Source organism: Erpetoichthys calabaricus, chromosome 1 (assembly GCF_900747795.2).
Source record: "Erpetoichthys calabaricus chromosome 1, fErpCal1.3, whole genome shotgun sequence".
Taxonomy (NCBI): Eukaryota; Metazoa; Chordata; class Cladistia; order Polypteriformes; family Polypteridae; genus Erpetoichthys; species Erpetoichthys calabaricus.
The window spans coordinates 159,226,940-159,253,585 of record NC_041394.2 but is presented as its reverse complement, the minus strand read 5'-3'; the positions used below and the strand labels follow the sequence as shown (position 1 = coordinate 159,253,585).

Sequence of the window (26,646 nt, the reverse complement as noted above, 5' to 3'; positions counted from 1 at the left end):
GGGACAACTTGGAATTGCCACTTAACTTAACCTGCATGTGTTTGGCTGTGTGGGAGGAAAAAAACACACAGACATGGGCAGAATGAGCTATTTGAACATGGCTAATGACTGGGCACGAGATTTGAATTCAGGTCCTGTGAGGCAGCAGCGCTAAACACTGCACTAATGTACCTCCCCATTTTAAAATAATTTCTTTACTTTAGTACTTCTAAACTAACCTTTCATATAGAAATATAATACCTTGGTGTAGTTTTTGTTTTGGTTTTATTAAGTCGTGTATGATTAGATCAGTATTAAAGCTTTTGACGTTTGAAATGTATTAAAGTAACACTGGAAGTAAAAAATATGTAATGTCTAAGACTTTATGTCAGTCAAATCATTTCCTAACCCTCTCAGGGTTGTGGGGGTCTGCTGGAGCCTATCCCAGCTAGCATAGGGTGCAAGACAGGAACAAACCCTGGATAGGGCATCAGCCCATCACAGGGTGAACACATACACACACATCCACCCCAACCACACACTAGGGATAGTTTAGGATCTGCAATTTACAGTATGTTTTTGGACCATGGGAGGAAACTGGAGAATCCAGAGGTAACCCAGACAGACACAGGGAGAGCATGCAAACTCGATGCAGGGAGGACCTGGGACGTGAACCCTGGTCTTCTTACTATGGGGCAGTAGAGCTACCACTGCATTGCCCAAGACTTTGTGTACATAGAACATAACAATTAAAAGCTTTACAAATAAAAACACCACATGGAGCTTTCCTCGTCTCATTCTTAGTTTATACTTTACCTCAAAAAGTCTTTATTAAGTTACCTTTTCCATGTATGAGCGGTATTTGGACATCCATAGTAGAGAGGACAAAAGAGTTGGGGTGGTCTGTTCAGTGAGATATCCCCATGAGTACATGTATTAGTTTTGGCCTAAATTGTGCATGCAGTATTCAAGACAAGTTATGACTTTTTATGTGTTTGTTAATGTATGTAAATAAGCACTAATGAAAGTCTTACTATGAATGGATACTTACTCTGTCTTACTGAAACATATCTGTTTGTTTAAATCTTGCCCATACATATACTCATCTGTTTTGTCCCAAACTTTGTATGCCTTGGGACATGAACAGCCATTTCTTGAGTACCTTTCACATTTATTGCTAATAGTTGTTGAAGCGGAAAATAAGAAGAGGCAGTACTGTTCAGTTAATTCAGTAGGTTGATGGCGGCAACCCCTTTCTACATAAACAAGTTTCAAGCATAAAATTCCTAGGATATAGGAAACAGCAGCTGGTTAAAAAAAATGATAACACTGAGATGCTAGGTGAAGTGCCAGTACTGCATACTGGCGAGTACCCTGCTGACTTCAAACACTGCTGATATGCATGAAAACACTCCATGTACTCCAAACGGCAATGTGAAAGTGCTGGTACACATTACCAGTAAGTGCTGGCCCACTTCAAGTTCTGGCTCCTGAATAAAAATCTTTTTCCTAACTTCACCCTCGGTCCATTACACTAGTGATCCTTCTTAATTTAAGAGCCTGTCAACCAGTATTGTTGCTAAGCTGAATTCTCCACACTCCTCATCCAAAGCTGGAACTTAGTGTTTTTGGGCAGAGCTCCCTGCTACAACCTAACAGGGGATCATCTGTACCTGTGTGTTGGCCAAGTGGGTGCAGGGACCCTACAGACCTCAATAATCTATTGACAGTGCACCCTACATTTGCACCTCTATCTGGAGGATAGTAATATAGGCTATGATCATCTTTCTTTAGAGGGAACAAGGCATCCTGATTTCCCATAATATGCAGCAACCAAGTGACCATAATTGTGGACTCTTTGCTGAATGGTGTCCCATTCCCTCAAGGTACTGTCTAACAACACTCCTTGGTTCAAACCAGCTTCTGAAAATTTTCCTTCCCAGATTTCATACACTTATGCCTATAAAAATGTCTTGGTAGCCAGTTTGGCATATTTGTACATTGAAGCAGTGAGGCAGTGATATCTTCTTCCCTAACTAAAAACAACACCATTTTTCTGCCAGTAGATGGGGGAAAAGGACTTACTTAGAGCCTGAAATAAATGTTTGATATGATTAGACTTTTAGTTCTTAAAATGTGTGGTGATTTCTATTTTTAAAGCAAGCCATGTCACTGACGTCTTATTTAGGAAAATAAAAAGTTATGATAAAAGGCCATAGGTACAGGGCCTTGCAGATATTTTATATTTTTATCAAAAATTATATATTCTCTCTTCCATTCCCTGAACCTGCTATATATAACATAGCCATATTTCATTGATGCAGGTATCTTTTTTCTAAAACAATTTTTCCAGAATATTGCTTAATCGAAGAATATGTGGATTGTACCATTATTTTCTTGCTTTTGCATAGGTGTTCCGTCAAGCACTTTGCTTTTCCTTCCAGTTCCCAAAGACATGACATGTTGGCTAATTAGCAGTTCAAAACTGGCCCAGTGTAATGGATGGGTGCCCCGCCTAGTGTTGGTTCACATCTTCCACACCTTGTTGCTAAAATAGGCATCAGCATCCTGCAACCTTGTAACTGGTAAAGAAAATGGAGAAAAGGATGAATGTTATTCTGAAAGCCTTTTTCCCCAAAACATCCTTATATTTTACTTTATGTATCTTTAAAGCATTATCTACTGTATTTCATCTTATTAGTTTATGCTGATGTTGTACAGCATGGTGACAAAATGGTGGGATTTGTATTGATGTCACCTGAATCAAAGGTTGTCCCCGAGCATTTGTAAATATTGTATACATGTTGACTGTATTAATTCTAAACATATTTTTTTCCACAGACTGCTTCTGATGACAATAATAAACCTTGAAGGTTTATAATTTCGTAAACTCTGAATCTGCCATTTGTCTTTGTGTAATGTACTTTTTCATATTTTCCAATCATTTCACAGTATACATATTCTGTCTTTGTGGCAATTTATGTGTGAAACAGTGGCAGAAAAATATCATCAGATCTTTCTTTTTGAATATTCTATGCTTATTGTGGTACCCGGTGGGGTTCATGCCCGGCCGGGATGCCCAGGAGGAGCGGAGGAGGGCTTGTGCCTCCTCCAGGACACAAGTTGCTTTGGGGACCACGGGTACAGAGCTTGGAAGCTCAACCCTGTAAGGGCCCGTGGTCACCGCCAGGGGGCGCCCCGATGCCTTGGGAGCCCTGGACTTCAGTACTTCCGCCACACCCGGAAGTGTTGGGGGGAAGAGTATTGGGGATACCCGGTGGACTTCCGGATACACCGACAGAGCTTCCGCCACACAGGGGTGTGGCTACGGAAGCCCTTAGGATACACCTGGAGTCCTTCCGGGGTGTATAAAAGGGGCCGCCTCCCTCCAGTCAGGGGCAAGAGTCGGGTGGAAGAGGATGAAGCTTGGTGGAGAGGAGTGGAGGCGGACCAGAGACTGTAAAGGAATTGTGAGTGTGGCCAAGGACTTAAGGGGTGATTGGTGCTGAGGCACTGGGATTGTGCACTTCTACTGTAAATATTATGTACAATAAACATGTGTGTGGTGAAACCAACATGTCTGCCTGTCTGTGTCTGGGCTGTTCCCCACATTATCAAGAAGTTTTAAAATGCATAGAAAAAAATGGCTCATAAAATTATGGTGGTGTACATAATGTATATTTTGTGCATTACAATTTATGTTTCAGTAGATTATTCCTAATATGGAACAGATACTATCTATATTTAAAGGAAAGAGAAAACAGAATCTTTTTCAATTTAGTTCATGCTCTATTGGAAAATAGAAAATTGAGAAATACTTTTGAGTGATGGAAGTAAAAATATGAAAAAAAATTGGTAAGCACTACATATCATATTCAGCTAATATTTAGTATTTTTGCATGTAGTTCATAACTGTTGTGGAAAGTGTTTCTGTATACTATATTCTTGGTTTTCTTCTGATACAAAGAATGCCAAATTATCTGCTATGTAATAAAACAATATTGTCTGTGTGGATGTGTGTGTGTCTTGTCCATTCAAACAATCCAATTGGTCAGTTTGGCTTTGGGGACATGATTGACAGAGGAAGTGCTGGGTAAGAGAGATTGAGACACAAGAGTAAAGGCATAGGAGGAGTAATGAGAGTCTCCTTTTAAAAATGGGAGGTGATCACAACACTATGAATGATGTTTTCACATTGGGCAATAGGTGCCTGTCTACCATTGGTGGTAGTCAAAAAGAGAATAGGAAACCATCAAGGCACTTCAAAATGACAGTTTCAGAAGCAGGCTTTACAGGAGCATACTTGAAGAGGGAGCACTAGGCAAGAGAGGTTCAGACATATAAGGATACAGAGGAAAGGCGCTGAAGGCACTAATAAGCAAAGAAATTTCTAATATTTTTACAAATATTCTATTTTCTGTCTTCGACAAGTAACATGGCTTATATTAAATAAGTCAGGAGACAGTGGCTTGGTGCCATGAAAACATAAAATAATTGCTTTATTAAAGAAAATATTGTATGTAATGGAATGGAATCAAGCTCAGCTTCCTAGACTGAAAAGCAAATCTGCTAATCATCACACTACCATCACCTATAAGGCACATCTTTCCTGTTGACAGATCACATTGTAGTATTTCGTACCATTCTCTATTTTGAAACTGTAACTCGGTGTTCCAACACTGCCTAGGTATTATTTCCAAAATTTACTTTAAGTTTAATTTGGGAAGAATTCTTTTATTTAGGCTAAATACAATCCATTATGAGATTTGAGTCAGCCCTGGGGTTACAACCACATTAATCCCAAGCCAACCCCAGGAGTCAAGGCTAAAAGCTATATGTCAAAAAACAGACTTATGCTGTTTCAAATACTATGGAGAACTGTGCCAGGCAGGCTGGGATGGTGGTGGTGTAATAGTGAGAGATTACATTTGTAAACCCAAATTGCAGTAAATAACCATAAAAAAATATGGCCCATTCTCAGGATAGCTTTAGGCTGTACTGTGAGGGAAATGCTTAATTAAAGAAAAAGCTAAATGTAAGAGGAGGGAATAAGACCTGGATTTCTTTGTTGAAAAATGAGCATGTAAATTATCATACTGCCATCACACCCTGTGAGAAGCTGTTTCTCTTTTGATAGATCACACTGTAGTATGTCTTGCCGCTCACTCACTCCTGAAGGCCGAAAGTTATATGTCGAAAAGGTGATTTATGATGAGAGGTATCTGAGTGCCAAATTTCAAGGCTTGAAAAACAAAGCTGTGCATAAAGAGGAAACAAACAAACATAGATTATGCTTTACAGGTATATGTTTGAAGATGGTGTCACTATACTTACAAGCAAAAGTGATGAAATGTTTTTAAATACTTTATATATGCACGTGTGTATGCTTGCCTCATGTGTGCTATGTTTTTTGTTCTTAAAGGCTAATGGAGATATGAATGACTTAATATCAGCTTTTGCAATTCATAAGGCTGAATGAGTGGTCTTGTAATTGCTGTGCTTAGTGTTCCCTGTGCAACACGGATTATCTGCCATTTGAAAAGCAGAGTTCAATGTTCAAGTCCATTTAGCTAGTATTAGCTTTTAAACAAGCTCCAAAACTTGTTTTTTAAGCACAACTAGAATTTAGAAAAAGTTAGCTCAAGGTTACTTGCTGCATTCATAAAGAATAAATGAATGTACGTTAGGTAAGAAAAGATGCAGCAATTACTTCAATGAATGCCCTTTCAACATAAGAATTTTATCTTTCCTGTTGCCATGGAAACATTTTCCATCTTTACCACAACACGGTATTCACACATACTGCAAAATCCAATTTATTGATGGCAAGTATATTGTAGAAAGGAAGGTGCAACATTCGAAAGCTATTTGAAAACAAGCACATAAAACTGGAAAAAAATTGTTTCCACATCCTGCCAAGAGAACATCATAATGATGATAATCATTGTTTTTCGCTTAGAGACTGTATTTTATCTGAAATGTTTACATTAAAGGCATTTAATAAGAGCATGGATTTTAACTGTAGGGATTAAAAACAAATTATCAAGACAGTAAAACTAAACTACAAGAAAATTAACTATGTAGCATACCAGTTACTTCTGAATATTTTAAAGCATTCCATGTTTACAGCATATCCACCAACATATACTATCTTCAAAATCCCATTTAATCCAGAAGTTACCAATATTTTATTCAATACCATCTAAATGTCTACAATATATGTGGAACTAGAAACAAAACAAAAATATTTGCTTAAAGTTGCATAATATTTGTACCTGAAATTCAGTTTCAAATTGCTGCTGCATAACAAAGTAATTCAAAGGGCAATGAAAAAGTAAACATATAAACATGATTCACGTCATGAACTGGATTTATGTATTTCAAATACATTACACTGAGATGCTATTGCAGTTTATTAGGTACAGTCCTTTAACACATGTAATAGTGTGTTAACATGCAGTTGTGCAAATCAAGCTATATATTGTGTTTGAAGAATTTAGTCAAAGAAAGGAAAACAGCATCAATAACAATTATTAATAAACAACTCTTCACAATACATGACTCAGCATATTGAATGAATTTCAGAAACGTAACAATTCTTTAAACATTCAAAAAATATGGCAAAGGCTTGGTGGCAGCATAGAAAAGAACCTTGACAGGCATAAGTAAACTAGCTATATGCAGACTAACCGTACACAGAGAGGAAAGTGGATGTGAAGTAGGATGTGGACATTGTACCTGAGAAAACTATAAAATAACTCATTTTCTGTCAAAAGGTGAAATAGATAAAACATATTATAGATTTAAATGTATGTATTGTTCAGTGTTTTAACTGTATTTTGTTTGTAAATGTGTGCATTACTCTAAGATTCTCTAATAAGTAGTTCGATGTGTAAAATACATCCTGTACAATGAGTAATTGTATATCTCAGAGACCATGCAAAAGAGCAGTGGATTGAAAGCAAAGTCTGTCAGTGTTCCTTTGTTAGCTTTTTTATGAGTATCAGACTCTTAAGCAGTGAGCTGTTCCTAACTATAATTCATTTTAGTGTTCCAAATGTAATTGTTCTTTTGCAGTCACACATAAATTCTTAAAATACTTGTCATAAACTTCAAAATGTACTGTTCACTCAAAAAGTGTACAAAGTCCACCTCCATCGTCCCATTCTCCTCCATAGCTCAATGAAAAACTTGTACCTGGCCTCCTTGGTAAACACCATTTGAAAAGCATGTCTTTCCATTACCTGTAGATGGAAATGAAATGGAATGAAATTTAAATGCAACACCATCCTCCATATGGTCTTTGCCATTTTGTTTTTGTTTCTTGCAGAGTGATTTTCTCGATTATAACCATAGCTGTATTGTTTGCTCTTCTGCTTGTTCTTTCTTTTCAAAATACAACACTACCATTGCTTGATCTATAAATGTTGACTTTATAAAATCAGTTCTTTTCTCGAAGCTATTTGTCAGGATCATCTGAGAATTAAATGGATTTTGCTTCATTTTGCATACTTATATTCTTAATTGTTACTTTGTTGATGATGTCATTCTTTGAGTTGCACTTTTCATCTTACAGTGCTTCCCTGTTACTGTAGTGCCTTTGCACATGTGTCGTTAACATAGTGACCCCAAGGGAAAGGCAGCAGTGACCTGTTTTTGATTCTTTATATAGAAAATAAAGGAAAGTCTTTCAAAATCAGAAAGTATTAAAATTAATTGTTTTTTTTTCTTTTTGGTAATAAATAATTGTTTCCTTGGCTTTGGTTTCTGGCTTCTCCTATAAGACTCTATTGATTGACGTTTTTCTGTCCTGTGGTTATAATTTCATTGTTTTGTGCCGAAAGGTGGATGGATGGATGGATGGATGGATGGATGGATGGATGGATGGATGTTTTGTGCCGAAAGGTGTCCTACTTGTAAAATACTGTACATCACCAGAGTTATTTTTTAATTTGTTTTTAAAGGCATTGTCTCTGGTAACACTAGTAATGGTAAACCACTCTTAGGATTCCAACCCCAGACAAGCCACAACACACCATATTTGACCATCCAAGTATTACTGCAAAGAATTAACTAATCTTGTCTAGAGCTACTGTATATGTAATGCTTTAGCATTCACAAATTTTGATATATTGTGATGTGTGTGAAAATAAATCCACTATGTATGTATGATAATACATAATAAGGAACAAACTTACCTAAAAGCGAGACAGTGAAACACTTACGTTTATAACAAAAAAAAGTCTCAGTACTATTAAAGATAAAAGTGCTCACGCATGGGTTACAGGTGATTATGTCCACTGAGTCATGAGACTCCCACTGTGATTTCTACAACAGCAACTGTTTAATTAACCTATTGTATCAAATAAGATTTCAGCAAAAATGAGCAGCAGTGACATCTGTTGTCAGGTTGATCATTCAAGCTGATAAGCTGAGCGTTTGTTTGGTTCCCCAATCAGGGTCCATTCACACTGTGTTATACATTCATTGATACTTGGATTACGCAAGATTCAGTATTTGACTTCTCATTTATGTGCTTCTTTCAGTAACTGTATGCTGTCAACCAACAATAAGAGGAAAGCAGTAAAAGTAATGAAAATCCCCCCAGTGCCCCAAATCAAAAGTTTATTCTGGTAGAAGGTGGCACAATGCAGATGTTGGTGTATCACTAGGTGCACTTTTTTAAGAAATCCATTCATCCATTATCCAACCCACTATATCCTAACTACAGGGTCACGGGAGCCAATCCCAGCCAACACAGGGTGCAAGGCAGGAATCAAACCCCGGGCAGGGCGCACACACACACCAAGCACACACTAGGAACAATTTAGAATTGCCAGTTCACCTAACCTGCATATCTTTGGACTGTGGGAGGAAACCGGAGTACCTGGAGGAAACCCACGCAGACACGGGGAGAACATGCAAACTCCACGCATGGACAACCCGGAAAGTGAACCCGGGTCCCTAACTGCGAGGAAGCAGCGATACCCACAGCGCCACCGTGTTTTTGAGAAATTTAAAACTCAAATATTTTCACTACTCTTAAAAGTTCTTGGTAATGTAATCACAGAAACAAAGAAAGTCATTCTAATTTGTCCCCCATGTAACAATGTGTACAAATTCTAATACTGCCTTTTTATATTTATATCTACTCTTGAAGTAGTTTTAAAAATAAATTACGTTTTTTAATTTATGTAGAAACTATAACAGATGTTTGCTTTATCTTCGATTCATTTTTGACTTGTAATATTTATTTGGTAATTGTGTTTTTCCCCACAGATGTTAGGAACCATCTCAGCAGTGCCCCTCAAGGTTCCTCAGGTCAGTTCACTGCACCGTCTTGCAGGACAGGGACCTACAGTTCTACCTCAGGTAATTTAACAGAATAGAACATGAAATGAGAATTAATGCATGTACAGTGTATATATGATATTTATGAGAAAGTATCTTGTGCATTTTTAATAAAGACCTGAACAAAAATGTTTTCTAAATTCAGAGACTGGGTACAGAAAGTTGATGATGAAGCGTAAATAAATTAAATTATACTTTGAAATAAATTATCAAATAACTCACTTTCCATTCAGTTCATCTTTAGGGTAGTGTTTAAGATATATTAAGCATTCTGGAATCAGTTTCTTGTGAGTATTATTATCAGTTAAAACCTCAGCTCTCCTATTGTAAGGTGATCTCAGATTGCCTGAATTCAAAATTCTGTACTCAAAAGGGATGTCAGCATTTTTCTCCATATGCATGTTTTAGTCATTAGCTCAGCATTTTTTATGTACACAAAATGCTACACATCAAATTTGTCAGTCCATGGTTTTGTAAAAAAATTCAGTGCATTTGTGTACATATGCAGAAAATAAAGTATCAAACTGAATGTTTCTATTGGATCCCATCAATATAAAACAGTTTTTTTTTCTTTTCATGATTTCTGCAAGCTCTGTGAAAAAGAGCTGTAGAGAAAGAAAATAAGTTCGCTTTGGATGAAAGAGAGTGTAGAAATCCCAAAAGTCAGTGTGTTTATTTGCCAGAGAATTTAGTGCCAGTGTGTAATTTGTGCTGCATCCTGGTTTTGGTTCCCAGCTTACAGATTAGACTCTATCCCCCACCACCCAGCTCTTGATAAAGCACAATAAAATAATGAATTATAGATTGAGGTTCATTTGAAAATCAGTTTAAAAATTGGATTCTTTTTTACATTGCATTTTAAAAGGTTCTATTAATGAAGGACTGTAATAATGTGTGTATTTAGTGGTAGTTGGTCCTGTTTTATGCTATAGAAACGTATTTCAAGACTAATTACCTAGTATCCTCTAAAAAACTAAGCTATGACAATTTCATCTCCAACCACAATGCAAGTGCTGTAAGTAAAGTGTTTTAAGAGTGGGTGCAGCGCAAGTTTATGCTGCTGCCTCAGATCTACAAGAAACAAACATACACAGAAGTGGGATGGTGAACCTCTCTTGTTTATAACAAAAAGTAGTCAGCCAGCATATTGGACTCCAGTTGCGTTGGTAACACATATCCATGTTGGAAATGTCCTGATGAAATCATTCACCGTGTTAATCACTGAGCACACCAAGGGAAAGTTCAGGTAATGAATCTTCAATGACATAATGCTCCTCATTATTTGATATGATTTTAGAAGGTCTCTCACTATTTCAGGACAGTTTTCATGGTTACAATTTGCTGAAAGGTTTTTACACACACTTTTAAAACTCTGCCAAGTGGCTTTCTCAGCTTCAAATCTCACATCTTTTAAAATATCTCTGATCTGTGGAGCTACACAGATACCTTCCTTAATCTTGGCATCACTTATTACATTAATTATATTAATTACATTTGTGTTTTATCCATTGCTTTACCAAAGTTTTCCATATAGCCAAGTTTGATATGTAGAGGAGGATAGTAAACTGTTTACCACATTTTTCTTTTCTGGAACAAGTGAGGCACGTTTTTGGCAATTGTTTTCTTATACTGAATGTACCGGTAATATAAAAGTAATTTCATGTTCTCATATGTCTCTTTCATGTTAATAGCATGTTCAATAGGTGCCGAAAGGAACTGCTTCAGTGGCTGGCTTTTTTACCACTCATCTATGTTGTGTTTAGTTTCCATAACTAAATAAATTTATATTTTAATTTAATAGTGATTAATATTTGAAAAATATATATTTAGTTATTAATATTTTAATTTGCAATGACACTAATTAATACATTTGCAGTATGAAAAATATGGAGATGATACCAAAAGAAAACTAAGCCTGATAGAAAATGTCTTACTTCATATTTGGATTCAGCAGTATAAAATATGCTGTAACACCATTACAGTTCTCAGGACAAAATTGTTGCTGACCAGTGTTAATGATTTGATACTTGCTCTTTGAGATTACACTTCAGGTTTTTGAAATTTGCTATCTTCTAGTTAATTCAGCTTTTCTGTCTTTGGCTTTTCGTTTTCTGTTCTAGGGTTACTAGTTCTTTGGATTGATTCTAGGCTCAGATGATTTAATTAGAATTTAGCTCTCTTCCCTTCTTTAAGAGTGTTTACTTTTTCTGTTTTTTCTTTTGCTTATTTTTCAGAACATTGTGGAGTTCTACTGTAAATCTATTAGCTCATCATTTAAAGGTTTCATTTCTAGTTTTCTAATCATTATTTCCTTCTGTTTTTTATTACTTCATTTTGTGTTAACTAATCTTTAGTTATTTAATTTACATTCTGGGTTTGATTAGTCAGGAGATGTAAGGTTTCTTTCTTGGACCTACCTTTGTAGCTGGACCTTAATGAAACCCTGACAAATTTAAATTTTATGAGTGATGTTTTTGTTATTAATTTAGCTGATCCCTTTTCCAAAGTGACATTTGAGATACAATTGGTTACATTTCTTTTGTTCTTCCAGCTGAAGCATAGGCAGGTAAAGTGACTTGATCATACTCACACACTGGCAGTAGCAGGACTTGAACCCACAACCTCAGGGGTTGCAGTCCAAAGAATTAGCCACTATGCAACAGTCAATTTTACTTACAGCGTACATATGATTTTCCAATTCAAATAATAACTCTATAAAAAGTACAGAAGAAAATCCAGCACAGACAGTTTCTCTGTCCTGTTGCTCTTCTTGATTGTGTGGAAAGGCATCCTATTGTCAGTTCAAATCTGTTGCTTTTGTTCAGCCATGAAGCAACAAGCTTTCTACTTGTAGAAGTGCATACAGGGGAGTGGATCACACATTTGCATAGTTCAAGATGTAATGAAACAATTCATTACTTTAAAAAAACAAGACCAAACCAATACTTGTTTGTCATAACATTTCTGAAATAATACTGCTACTGCAATGTGTTTTTTTCAGGTTTACCCAAAACATTATCAGATATCAATATTATATATTATTATATATCAATTATATATATTTCTCTTCTGGTTCGTCCTGCTTCCACTTCAAAACCGGTCCCGCCCACACGCAGCTGACACAGCATTTCTCGATTCCTATTTGTCCTCTTCCATGTCATGCACAATACTGGCCTGCTGAGCGTAATACATTCAACAAGTACTCGAGGTGCTGCCACAACGGTAAAGTAGCTTTACCACCTTTGTGGGAGCCACCTGTGTCTTTACAATAGCTTTTTACACAGCAAACATCAGAAGCTAAAAATTATCATGAACACATTCGAGAATACAACTCTTCTCTAGCGTTTGCTTCCAGGGGTGCACAGATAACTCAACTTCCTGGCCACAGACCATACTGTTTTAAAATACACGGGCAAATTTATCACCAAATCTCTCCACTACACGCTAACACTTCTACCTCTCCAGGATATGGACAGTTGTATGTTTTTGACACAGCGCAAGCTACTGAAGTACGATTACAAAATAAAGCAAACTTTGTATGCAGTGAAAATGTACTTCTCCAGCTAGATTCCATGCTCAGAACCATCAACCCCTTCGCTAAATCATACAAACACATGCATGAAATCACTCAGTCCAATCCAACAGCATTTGTACGAATGGTTTTCAAGGAAATCCCTAGGCAGGATTTACAACGATACAATGCCCTGATATGTCACACCGATGTTGCAGCGATTTTCGTCGGAGAAGATGGCGAACAGCCTTCCAAAAGGGACATTTGCATCTACTGTATCCCATAGGCAACTCCTGTAAACAGATTTCCACGCTCAATATGAATTGCGATCCTATGGTTTACACACTTTTATTCCCTTATGGAGACATTGGCTGGCACAAAGATTTACATGTTCCAATAAAAGAACCGCCAAGCAAATAAGGCTTACTCAATGCCAATTTTACACGTATAGATTAGCAATAAGGAATACATTTAGTTTTTTGCACTCCGGCAGGAAATTATTCCAACAGTACGTCATAGATGCGTATGTTAAAACAGAAGCCGCACGCCTCAACTATCTCAGATTACATCGACATGATCTGTGCGTGGAACAATACAAAGGACTTTCAGACGCACTGTAAGCAAATGCTGAAAATAACATACGTGTAGGCAAAATGATCATATTACCATCCACATTTCCAGGAAGTCCAAGATACATGCAACAAAACTATCAGGATGCCATGGCCATAGTACGTAAATTCGGAAAGCCTGATTTATTTATCACTTTCACATGTAATCCTGCCTGGCCGGAAATTCTACATGCACACTGCATCTTTCAAGAAGTATTTATTTCTTCTTGATTTCTGAATTCCTTTCTCACCGTTTTCCGTTCCTATTCTTACACCGCCGTATGCTACAGCGGGCGTCGGCTAGTACACTCATATCATTCATTTTGTTAGCATACATTTTGTTAATCTTAATATTAATTCATTCATTTATTTTTCTCTCTGAAGCATGGAGGCAATTTAGTTGGCTCTTTAACACAGTTGTTAGCATGGCTAATCTCACAGAATCCAGATTTAGATTGCTTGGTTCTGGTCAGTATGGAATCTGCATGGTCTTCCCGTATTTGTCCAAGTTTCCCTTTGTTTTCCAGTTTGTTCCCACATCTCAGAATTATACATTTTAGGGAAATTAGATGGCAGCTTCAGTTTGGCTCTTTATGAGTGAGCATGGGTATATAGGTGAGTGTCACAGACAGAACATCAATATGTAACCAAATATATACCTTAAACATCTTATTTGAAAACAAATATACCGTAATTAAAAGGTTCTATTATGATACTTGCATTCTACAGTTCTATTTCTTTTAAATATGTAAACTAGTTTATATTTACTTTGAACACTTATAGTAAAACATATACAAAATACATATATACATGAACTGGAAATTTTATATTGATGGTTTAATATAATTTTGGAATTGTTATAATATATTTTTAATATTTCAGGTAATATTGGAAATGGTTGGATGAATGTTTGTGAACGCTGCCTTAGTCTCACGGTGATACTCCAGTTCTGCATTTGCAGTCCTACGCTGCACTTTATTGCTCCCTCTCAGCTTTTCCACACTATATTGTTATCTTTGGGGGGTTACTAGGCTTTTTCATGAGGGAAACTTTAGCAATATGTAGTCATTATCCTTCATTCACAGCATGCTATTACATACAGTTAAATGTTTGGACTGCACTGTACAATTTGTTTCAAATGACAGTTAGAAAATGTATGTATACTATTCCATGTAAATGTCTAGCTTTGACAGGTGTCAAATTATAATGTGTTGTACTTTGCGTTAAAACCTCAAAAGGTGGAGAGGAAATGAATTTAGTTGGCTGCACTTTTGTAGGACACAATGTAATAATTCCCTACTTCTGCACAGCTTATAATACTTCAGAAGAGTCTCAGGCATGTACAGTACCTCTCAATGCTGGAACAGCTACTTGGCTTTTATTAGAATTAAAGTAATTACTGTCTCCCTCTAAACTGCTTTTTAAATTAGGTGTTGAAGTACAGAGTGTGCCATACCAATCAAATTGATGTTTTTACTGCTGCTGCTTAATTTTTCTGTGTAATTCATTGTTATTAAAAATGTATAAAGATATTAGATAGTAATTTGTAAAATATTCTAGCAATTGCCCAACTTGTTCACAAAAAATAATCTTATAGCGTCTAGTGACTTACGTGATTTAGTCTGGGCCAAAATATTTTAAATTATATTACTCCTTTGACCAGTGCCACAAGTTCCCTATACTCATACACACATATTTACACTGAAGGTTTATTAATTTACACTAATCTAACAATTACCAGGAATGCATTTGGACAATGAAGGAAACAGTCTCTCAGAAGAGGCAACATCATACACACATAGTCAGAACATACTGTATAAAGGGGCAAGTAAATTTGATTTACCTTGGCATGTCCTGTTTCATCAGTAATCATCTGTGCATTTTACTAAGACCATAAATGCTTTTCTTAAGAAAGGATCAACATTATTCCTTTCACATTTGTTGCTACATTTTAGTGAAGAGCAAAAAACCTAATGTATATGTGACGATTGAGTACCAGGTTAAACAATATCTGTATTCCAGATACAAGCTGGATTCAAAACACAAAATGGTTCTGTGTTGTCATTGAATTGACTCAGCAACTATGATAAATAAAGACCATAAGATTTTGCTGGTGTATAACAGCAGCCCAAGATTTGAGCAGCATTAAGGGAACATCAAATAAATGAAGCTGTACAAGGCCCAACAATATTCCTAACTGAAGTAATATGGCAGCCATGTGGATAAAGTCACTGAGTTGTGCAACCATGCCTGCCATGTAACTCCACTTCAACACAAGAATTCTGAGTTCTAAGATTGAATGGAAGATAACCAGATTAGAAAGTCAACCTGAAATACAAGGAAATAAATTACAAACACAAAACCCACTGAACTGGCTGAATTCCCCATTTTTCTAAGTAAAATAACCTGAAATGCATATTAATGACAAAATTGTATTACTGTTTTTAGTGATGCGCCTTTAATGAGCAAATTCCCTGTGTATTTCCAGGTAAGGCCAAAGACCATGATTCCTGACAGCCTCCCAATTACACCGTGCCGAGACCAACCATCCAGTCAGCCTCAGACCTTCCAGAAAGCCACCGTGGTCAGTATCAAGAATCCAGCCCTGCCTGTTTCTAACAACACTGTCAACCATGTGCAGCTGCCAAATGGCTTGTCAACATCAGCGGTCATCCCTGATGCCCCCAGCGTCTCTCCCTCCCTTAGTACAGCGGGTGTAGCCTATGCTATCATCTCTACTTCACCTGGTAATAGCACGCCCCTTACTTCCAGCACAGGCATGTCTGTGGTCAATGATGCCATCAAAGTGCAACCACTGCTCATCAGTGCAGAAAGCAAGGTGAGGTTTTTTTTATCTCTTAACTTATACACACTGTCCAATGGCAACATCACAGTGGGTTATTGGTGAAGGTATTGTTTGCTGAGTCACACCCTTAAACTGATGCACTTTGATGACCCTCAGACCTTCCAGCACTCCACTCCTATAACTAAGAAAGCAGCTGCACTATGAATTTCAGATTAGTAAGTGCTGTTGTCACTGAATAAAAACTACAAATATTTGAATTTGAATACAGTATGAACAGTATATCTGTAATTCTACTTTTGGGGGTTTCAGAGTATTTTTTTTATAACTAGAAAGTATAAACTACTTTTCTTTTTAGCTTTGTGCCATAGGATATGGTTGCAGTATTACATTTTTTTAAGATTCAGAGCTTATATTGTATGTTTATTTAATGTGCTTAACCTTGCATCATTTACGCATCTTTGCTGTCAGCTGATGTACTAGAGCTAAGTGTGCGTGACACCTGTCTGCAAGATTCTTCTTTATATGACATGTTCTGAGATCTCCCTTAACTACTCGTTATTACTTTATTGTATCTAATTTTATCTGTTACATAACAATTATTTAAGCCTTCAAGAAATTACTATGTTTCACCATTGCCAGCAGCTTATAAAAACAGCCTGGTAATTTTGGTTTACATTAAGCCCAGACCAGGATTAATCTGTGTTGCCCCTCCAAATTCACTATAGCATTATCTCTCATAATGATTCAAAATAGCATTCATGATCATTTAATACCTTTATTTGATTCAACCACTTTACATTCACTTAAAAGGGAGGATCCTAATATATTCTTCAAATATACTTGCACAATGAGCTCAAAACCTAAATTGAATGCTGAGAACATTATTTACATACATACATGGCACATGGGAATTGATCTAGTAAAAATAAGAAGCCAAAAAGATGCTGTACCTGAAAGGAATATCTGACATACTGAATGCATTATATTGGCACAATGTGTAACACCAGACAACTTCTGTTCATGGCCCGCAGTGTACTCAATGTGAATTTGCTAGCTCTTGCGGTGGAGTCTTAGGCACCTCCATCCACTTAAATCCGTAGCTAGACCCCCCTAAAAACCCAGCAGAGTGCAGGATATTACAATGCAATGCATATGTTTTATGTTAATATTTGTAATTGTATTTGAATATGTTGATTATACCAACTTTGTCTAGACCATTTTTATTGAAGTAGGTGCTGAAAACTCTCTGTAAATGATGTATGAAAAAATTAAATACTGTGTAAAGCTAACAAACATAAGGCAATAATTCATTATATTGACAAATATATCCTTTTCGTTTCTGTAAAAATAGATATTTTCGAAATCTAGAGTACTGATGAACAACTCACTTGGAAGTGCATTACATATGTGACATACAGTATTTATATATTGTTGTGAACTATTTTGTTGAACTGCTTTTATTTACAGTTTTTAAATATTTCATGTTACTTGTAAATGATGCAATTCTTGTGCACAATATGGTGTTATTCACCTCATTATGAATTACACACGGATTCACCTTAGTATGAATTACGCACAGGCTGTGTAGTCTTGAGATATTTTTTTCTAACTGGGAGTATTTAAGCACGCAATTTCAATCCAAAGAGCCAAATTGTAAAAATAGTAAGTAAAAGTTATTAAGAAATACTGTATGTTTGCAAAACGTTATCGTTTCTATTTTTTTTAACTCTGATCTTATTGTTTTACTTTTATTTTTTTTTTTGGTTTAGTGGTTTTGTTAATAGAACTGACTGCTCACAATTCTTTCAAAGATAGTTCACCATCTGTCTTGCCAAACTCAATAAAATTATAAATAATACCTTTGCAGAGAAGAACTCCTGGAAACATAGCATACCATGTCTCCAAAATAGAGCAGCAAACATTTTACCACAGGAATTAAATAACATAATATTCTGAGCATTAAAGGTTGCCTCAGTGTATCACTCTTATAATGAGAGAGTTGGGAGGTATGGTTAACACTGCCACCTCATAGTTCCAGAATCCCAAGTTCTGCTCCTGTGGCCCTTTATATCTGCTTCTGGGAATATGCAGTTTTAGAATAAAAATGAACAAATCAGTTAAAATGTAATAATTGAAGGGTAATGATTACATTAAATATTAAATATTCCCTTTAAAAATGAATCCACAGAAAACATTTTTTACTCAGTACAGAAATAAATTTAATTAAAAACTCTGATATTTTAAATCATAACAGTTTTAATTTGTACAACCTTTGCTGTAAATAGCACATTTTGAAAATCAGTTGATAAAGTCCTCTATAAATTAGATTTCACTCTTCATATACTGTATAATATAATAACAAAATTAATATAAAACAATACTGGGGACAAAATAAACATCCATGGCACTCCTGTTCTCATAGAATTCAATCCAATGTATAAAACTCAGGACTACAGGTAAGTATTAACAGACTACATAAACTGCTTTACTCTTTATGTGTGATTAGCATGTCTGTGAGTTTAAAAACATTTACAAGTATTTATGGAATTTTTGCATTGTTTCTATAGCATGTTATAAATCTTTTGCATAAAAGACATAATCTAGTACTTGAATTGTTTGTCAGCAGAAGGGAATTTAAAAATCTGATTAAAAAACTAGAACTAAGGCATAACATGATACACTTACTGCACTCTGGTTGAACCGTTATTCATCATCTGTATAATGATGCAAAATTGAAATTTTGCAGCGCACAAAATGGACACCACTGTACATGAAAGTGGGCTGGGACAGAGCGTTAATGTTTCACACAAAAACATTGTTTAATGAGTCACATCCTCGGATGAGTATGGCAATTTGGAACATTGCCTAATAAGATGCACCACTGCATCCACAGGTTTGCTTTCAAACCTATTGAGTCCGCCAGAGCACAAACTTATTGTATTGGAACAGTTGTCATGGTGTACTCAAATGCTACTAAAAGCAGCAAGCTCTAGTTACTACAGCTGTCAAGATCCAAGGAACAAATAATCAAGACATTGATATACCTTTCACTGATACTGATTTAAAAATATGGGTAGATCGCAGCAAGGAGGAATTATACAACAGTGGATCTCTCATTGCTTTGCAGCAGTCATCAAACATGGTGGAGAGGCAGAAAGCAGACAAATTCCAATGCTTGTTTTACTAGTTAAACTGTGCAGCTGTCCCTGCTATACTCTGTGGGTGTTTCAACTGCAGCAGATATTGTCACAGCAGAGAGGCATCAGCTTTGTGCACAGTTTTGATATCATAATTTTTCTTAAAAGCAAATATATTACAAGTTCTTTGTAGATCCTTTAAGGACTCACAGCTAACAGTGAAATTTTTACTTGAGAGTGCTAATCAATAAGCAACACATTTTACGGTACAGCAGTACAGATATTTTATGTTAATATTTAAGATTATTTTAATGAAAAGGAAAAAGCTTACAAAAACCTTAGGTTAAAATATATGTATTTGCACACTGATCTGAATTTATTTTGCTGTGTTTTGATATATGAATGTCTAATAATAAGTAACACTGAACATGCAGTAAATTTCTTTTATTAAAATGTTGTATCATATTGTGTCATCAAGCCTGAATCTCAATATTAATTGTTTTGTTGTCTAAGTGTATTGTCTCATGCCAAGTATTTAAATATTAAAAGAACAAACTGTTTTCAAACAAATTTCTGCAATGTCTATCCAACACAGGTAATAATAATTCAGCCACAAGTGCAAAATCAACACCAGCCTGAGATTAAAGTTGAACCCAAGAAATCTTCAGAAGAGCTTTTTCAGGGACCCCCTCTGCTAGCCAAAAAGAAAAAAGAGGACGATCCAGAGGTAAAAAAGTCTTTTGATACCTACCAGCTTAATAACATTTATAGTGAAAGGATTGTATGCACAAAGTTCACTTCATCGTCACCAAAAGAAGAGATCCATGTTACTGCTTGTTAATGCATCACCTGGTTTGATGAACCTCAGTTCTGGCTGATATGTGCTGTCGATCCATTTTGTCCGGTTTCATCAATGCATGCTGATGTTGACGATGTAGTTTCTTGGCACAAAGAAAGTCCCCTGCTGCCAATCAGCAGTGTGTGTATATGAGCTTTTTAACATGATAGTGCTTAATGCAACAAGGCCAGGAAAGTCCTAGAATTAATTATTCAGTTTGCAATTTGAACAAATACTGAGTTAGTGTCAGTAAATAATGCTGATATTAATTTGGTAGAATGTTGCTAGAATTTTTGGTGAAAGAGCAGCTTTAGATTGACTAGGAATAGTGCTGAAATGTTTAGAAGATATGCAGATGATAAAGAGGAAAATTCAGTGGATGTTCAATTTATATGTTTACTAGCAGATTTATTTTCTTTGCCTTCAGAAAATTGCCTTCATGGTAGCACTTGGCTTGGTTACAACAGAACATTTGGAAGGTAAGCTTAAAATGAATACATTTACATTAAATGTTTCTGTATTGTTGCCTTGATGGCAATGTAATTGTCAGTGCCTAATGAAAATAAGAACAAAAACCCTTCAAGAGCTATTTTTTCCTTCATGCAGTATGTTAACTATACAAACTGAAAGCTACTGAACATTACAGAAAATGATGCCTGAATAACTGGAGAGCACAGTCATTGCATTCAATGGAAGGCCTGTGACTGCAGAATTCATAAGCTCATCCAGGAAAGCTGAGATTTGAGTAGGGAGGACAAGCTTGGTTTGTTGCAAACAGACGTGTTTTATGCAGTGGTATTAATAAATGGGAGACACTCCCTAGGATGAGGTCAATAGGACAGAACAGCGGTTAGTTTGAAGTTTGACCTTGAACACATCAGTTGAAGTTGTCAGACGTTAGATGTGCACTCCACAAAGTGGGACTAGTTGAAAGAAATATTTGTCAAACATATTCTGCAAACTTAATCAAAGGAAAAGAAAGAAACTAAACCTTTAGAAAAAGGAGAAGCTATAGTTGGCCTGAAATCTGCAGATGTCATGTAAAAGAACTGAAATAATATATTTATTGGAAATTGAGTCAGAAGAAAATGATAAAAGTGTTCATTATTTTGCATATACTGTAAATGGGAAGAGAGTGACATAGAGTTACAATACCTTAGTTTGAAATTGGAGAAAACCATAAAGTTATTTTGGATATAATTGCAAAATGTTATATGGTGAAATGAAATGGTCCCTACAACATGTACTGTATATTTTCACTTTTGTACAGAAACCAAGTGAAACAATTGATTAGTGACTAAGTTACAGACTTGAACTAAAATGTGTAAACTTAGTGTTAAAAAAATTAAATGGTAGAACTGCCTGACTCGGGTGGCACGGTGGTGCAGTGGTAGCGCTGTTGCCTCGCAGTTAGGAGACCCGGGTTCGCTTCCCGGATCCACCCTGCGTGGAGTTTGCATGTTCTCCCCGTGTCTGCATGGGTTTCCTCCGGGAGCTCCGGTTTCCTCCCACAGTCCAAAGACATGCAGGTTAGGTGGATTGGCGATTCTAAATTGGCCCTAGTGTGTGCTTGGTGTGTGGGTGTGTTTGTGTGTGTCCTGCGGTGGGTTGGCACCCTGCCCGGGATTGGTTCCCTGCCTTGTGCCCTGTGTTGGCTGGGATTGGCTCCAGCAGACCCCCGTGACCCTGTGTTCGGATTCAGCGGGTTGGAAAATGGATGGATGAAACTGCCTGACTCTTACAAAATAATGTATTCAGAAAACGATTGCTGAAATCAAAAGTGGAGAGCAGAAGCTAGGTTTAAAAGGTATTGAATATGTTAACTACCAGAGTTCTGAAACTGTTAAATGTTTAAACTCCAGCCTGTGTGTTGAAAAGTCCACCCATATCCTAGAAGATCACAAATGTAATATGGCATGAAGAAAATACTGAAGAAGTTTTCAGTCTGCATTAGTAAACAGAGAGTGGGCTATGTTAAAAAAACGTTTTTCATGTTATTGATCAGGAATTAATGAGAATTACCTTGACTTAGTGCCTTGGTCAGAAAAATAATGGAAAAGCAGAATCTGCTCGAGTTAATACATGTTCTAATTTTCAGTTTTTCCACTTTTATTGTACTTTGAGTAAAATAATCCCAGTTGATTTTGGAGAACCTTGTCATATATTTGATGATAAATATCTTTATTATTACTTGTTACAGAAATCCAAAGTAAGAGACAGGAACGGAAACGGCGAAGCACAGCCAATCCGGCCTACAGTGGGTTGTTTGAACCAGAGGTATGAAAGTTTACTTTTAGAATTATAATTGTGTTAGTATTCTAATTTTTTCTTACAAATATACTATATATATACAAATTTGGACGGCACAGTGGCGCAGTAGTAGTGCTGCTGCCTCGCAGTAAGGAGGCCTGGGGTTCACTTCCCGGGTCCTCCCTGCGTGGAGTTTGCATGTTCTCCCTGTGCCTTTGTGGATTTCCTCCCACAGTCTGGTGCCCTTTCTGGGGTTTGTTTCCTGCCTTGCGCTCTGTTTTGGCTGGGATTGGCTCCAGCAGACCCCTGTGACCCTGCAGTTAGGATATAGCGGGCTGGATAATGGGTTGATGGATGGATTTACAAATTTTTTAAATTAATAGTATTTCAACCCTGATCAATTCTTATATCCTGGAGGTTTAGGTAGATTATTTTACTTTACCTACATGTTCCAAAGGAAAAATACTGTGTAGGGAAAGTATTGTCATTCTTTCCAAATTTTCACCTTTCAGTTTCAACAGATTTAAACATTTTAATCATCCCTGATCATGATGAAATTTGGATGCCAGTTATTAGTATTGTGAAAGGCTAATATCCTGTTGATTTTTAGCTAAATCACTCCATAGGGTTTTTGTTGCACAAAGGTAATAATTTAGCATTTTTCTGCATACTGGCTTGCCATCTTTTACTGGTAAAATAGATAGATAGATAGATAGATAGATAGATAGATAGATAGATAGATAGATAGATAGATAGATAGATAGATAGATAGATAGATAGATAGATAGATAGATAGATAGCAGCGTACAGTTCTTACTGGAACTACAATGTCCATACAGAAGTTGATGTAGCAGCGTACAGTTCTTACTGGAACTACAATGTCCATACAGAAGTTGATGTAATCGGTAGTGCAGTCAACAACCTCCTCAATGTTCTCACTATGTGATCCCTGCAGGATATCCCACTCTATAGTTCCAAAGCATTCTCTCAGAGCCTTCTCTGCCTCCGGGGACCACTTCCTGAATGAGCGTGTGGTTGTAGGTAGGACCCTCACTCTTGGTTTGTAGTGAGGCTGAAGCAGAACCAGGTTATGATCTGCTTTCCCAAGCGCAGGCAGCAGGGTGGCACTGTATGCGTCTTTAACGTTTGCATACAGTAAATCAATAGTCTTATTTCCCCGGGTGTTACAGTCCACATACTGGGAGAAGGCAGGTAATGTTTTGTCCAGCGTCACATGATTAAAATCTCCAGCGATTAGCACAAGCGCCTCAGGGTGCTGCATTTGTAACTTAGCAACAGCAGAATGGATGATGTCACTCGCTGTCTCCACGTCTGCCCGAGGAGGGATGTACACAATAACAACAATGACGTGACCAAACTCTCTGGGCAAGTAATAGGGATGCAAACTTACAGCCAACAGTTCGATGTCCCTGCAGCAAGTGGAGACTTTGACGTTAACATGTCCAGATTTGCACCACCATGTATTAACACAGAGAGCTAGTCCTCCTCCTTTGTGCTTCCCGCAGGTACTTGCATCTCTGTCCGCTCTAACTGTGCTAAACCCGGGTAGCTCCACGTTAGCATCTGGGATGGTGGTAGTTAGCCACGTTTCGCAAAAGCACAACAAACTGCATTCTCTGTAGGTTCTGACATTTTTCACCAGCGCAGCCAGTTCGTCGATCTTATTTGAGATTGAGTTCACATTTCCCAGAATCACAGAAGGCACCGAGGGCTTAAAACGCCATCTTTCTCGCAAGCCGCTTCATTTTTAGCTTAGTGCCGGCTCTGCTGCCACGATACCGCCTTCTTACCTCGTCGGGTAAATAGGGAACCACACCGGCATTGGCATTTGTTCTCAGCGCTCTAAGTTGAGTACTTGAATAGACAAGTCTCGGCGTGTAAATCACAGCTTTATGTAGGGAAAGTAGTGCTGGACATGCTGGACACATATTTTTCACATGCTACTATTGTGTGAAGAAGGAATAAAACATTTGACAGGAACAGAACATATAATCTTGTCTATACTCATCTTTCAAATAGCTTTTGATATGATACCAGATGAACAGATTGTTAGTGATTTTTCTGTGACATTTAAAATAGTTAACTTCAAAGAATTAGTGGGGAAGTTTAGCAAATTTGTGAAGCCAGAAGTTATGCAAATTTGTGTTTTTTGCACAATGAAGACCCCTTTTCTCAAGTTGTGTGCAGTTTCTTTAAATATAACAAAATAAAAGCATTTTTATTGCATAGTATATTGCACCTTGATATTCAATATGCATTCCTTGTTCTTGCTACTTAACGCTTGCATTTGAGGATGCTGCTGCTATGTGAGCAGTGTTCTGCCTATACTTGCATGCATAAAATATGTAAATCTGGAGGATTCCACCAGGTAGCAGTGCAAGAAATCATCACAGTGAGAAAACAATATCTGGTTTCGCTGTGTTGTGAATTCAGGGAGGAAAGATGTGAAAGATAAAAATTCTTTGCATTCAGATGCCGTTGCAAAGGTGCACAAAAAAAGAAAAAAAAGACGGCAACACAGAAGATGGTATGTGAGACCTTGTAAATGTGTAGCATCATTACTATTGGGAATATGCAACACTAGTATTGCCTTTGAGAGAAATGGATGAAAAAATGCATCATGAATGCATTTGCATGTCAGCATTTAAATTTGATGATTTGCTTCAGCACTTGAACCAGTCATCAAACATCGAAGCACACAGATTTATCCTGTTGATGCTGCATTGTGGCTTGCCATCACATGTTAATAGTCAACAATGCTGATGTCACATATCAAAACATGAACACACACGCCACCCATAGATTTGCTGGTACTGCAGCTCGCGTATGCACCATGTTAATTTCTGACAACAAGCTCAGAAGATACGTCGAAATAGCACTGGGAACGCGTTGGCAGCTGTGACTCCTATAAACCGACCCTAAGATGTCTATGAGCATATGCATGTTTTTGAAAGCCTCAAAAACTTTTGTTGAAGTAGTTGGGTGTGGACTGTTCATAAATGAATGAAGTATTTTGTCAAACACTAAATACACACTCTGTATTATAGATCAGCATGTAGCTACTGTAAAATCTTTAATTTTTTAAAACAGAATACAGTTCTAATGCAAGTTTAGCCTTTTGTGATACCTATTTTGATGATTGAAAGAAGACTGCACACATGTTATGTAATACAGTACTTGACTTATTAGTAAAATTGTTAAATATGAAAGTAGTTATACTATAGTGGATGGATTATTTCTGTTAAGGTGAAATGGTGTGAGTCATTGGAAGTTTTACATTTATGAATAAATAGAGCATGTATCCTCAAAAGCAAAAACAAGGTGTACTTATTATAATTTTGCTGGTTTTAGGACAGTATTATTTTCACGTGTAAATCAGATGTAGTAAATAAATTACAATACATGATGTTAAATTAGGCAACTCAGCTGATATTAATACTGGTCATTAAGGACAAAATTGAGAACTGGTAGATATCTGGTTTATTAAAAATTTCTTATAATAAAATTTTCAGTTAACTTGTGGAGATTTGCTGCTAGACGTATTCCATATAAAAAGAGAAATTTAGAGAAAGAATACATATTTGTAATTATATATTGTTCTTACTGTATAAGGTCTCTTCTTCAATGTGAGGTACAGTTTCACAATAATGCTCCAGCAGAATTACAGATTACACTGATGGAAATGTATGTATGTTACCTTTTTGTAACACAAGATAAATAGTAATTTGCACTTTCATATTTTTGCTATGATAACCTTGTCCCATCAAGTTTGCCTTTAATTGTATGTGTCCTATTGTAAATTATTGTGAACAAATAAGTGACATGCAAATATATTCTGTACCCTTGAAAGTTGTCACCATTCTTTGGATTTTTAAAGGTATATTTACATATTTCTCCAATATTTTTTTTATTGACAGCCTCAGCATTTCAGCAGTTTTTTTTTAATGTACTTTTGACTGAGTATTTACTATGATTTTAAAAATTAACTGTTGGAACACTTAGGTTGTCAATGAAAATACTTATTGGAGGAATATTTGTATGCATCTTTTGAAATCAAGAGAATGGTGATGACTTTCTAGGGAATTGAATACTTTTGCAAGGCACTTAGATGTTTTTATAGTTTGTTGTTAATAGGGTTCTGTAAA

The 26,646-nt window shown here is 36.5% G+C and overlaps 1 protein-coding gene across 4 annotated transcripts in view; it reads left to right on the top strand.

Moving 5' to 3' along the window:
• phf21b (PHD finger protein 21B) overlaps positions 1-26,646 on the top strand; it is a 175,643-nt gene that overhangs the window by 105,521 nt on the left and 43,476 nt on the right. For all 4 annotated transcript variants that reach the window (XM_051920425.1, XM_051920421.1, XM_051920424.1 and 1 more), the window contains 5 exons: positions 9,259-9,351; positions 15,938-16,288; positions 19,988-20,119; positions 20,658-20,709; positions 22,431-22,507. In XM_051920425.1, coding sequence (XP_051776385.1) covers positions 9,259-9,351; positions 15,938-16,288; positions 19,988-20,119; positions 20,658-20,709; positions 22,431-22,507 — 705 coding nt within the window. The remainder of the gene's footprint in view (positions 1-9,258; positions 9,352-15,937; positions 16,289-19,987; positions 20,120-20,657; positions 20,710-22,430; positions 22,508-26,646) is intronic.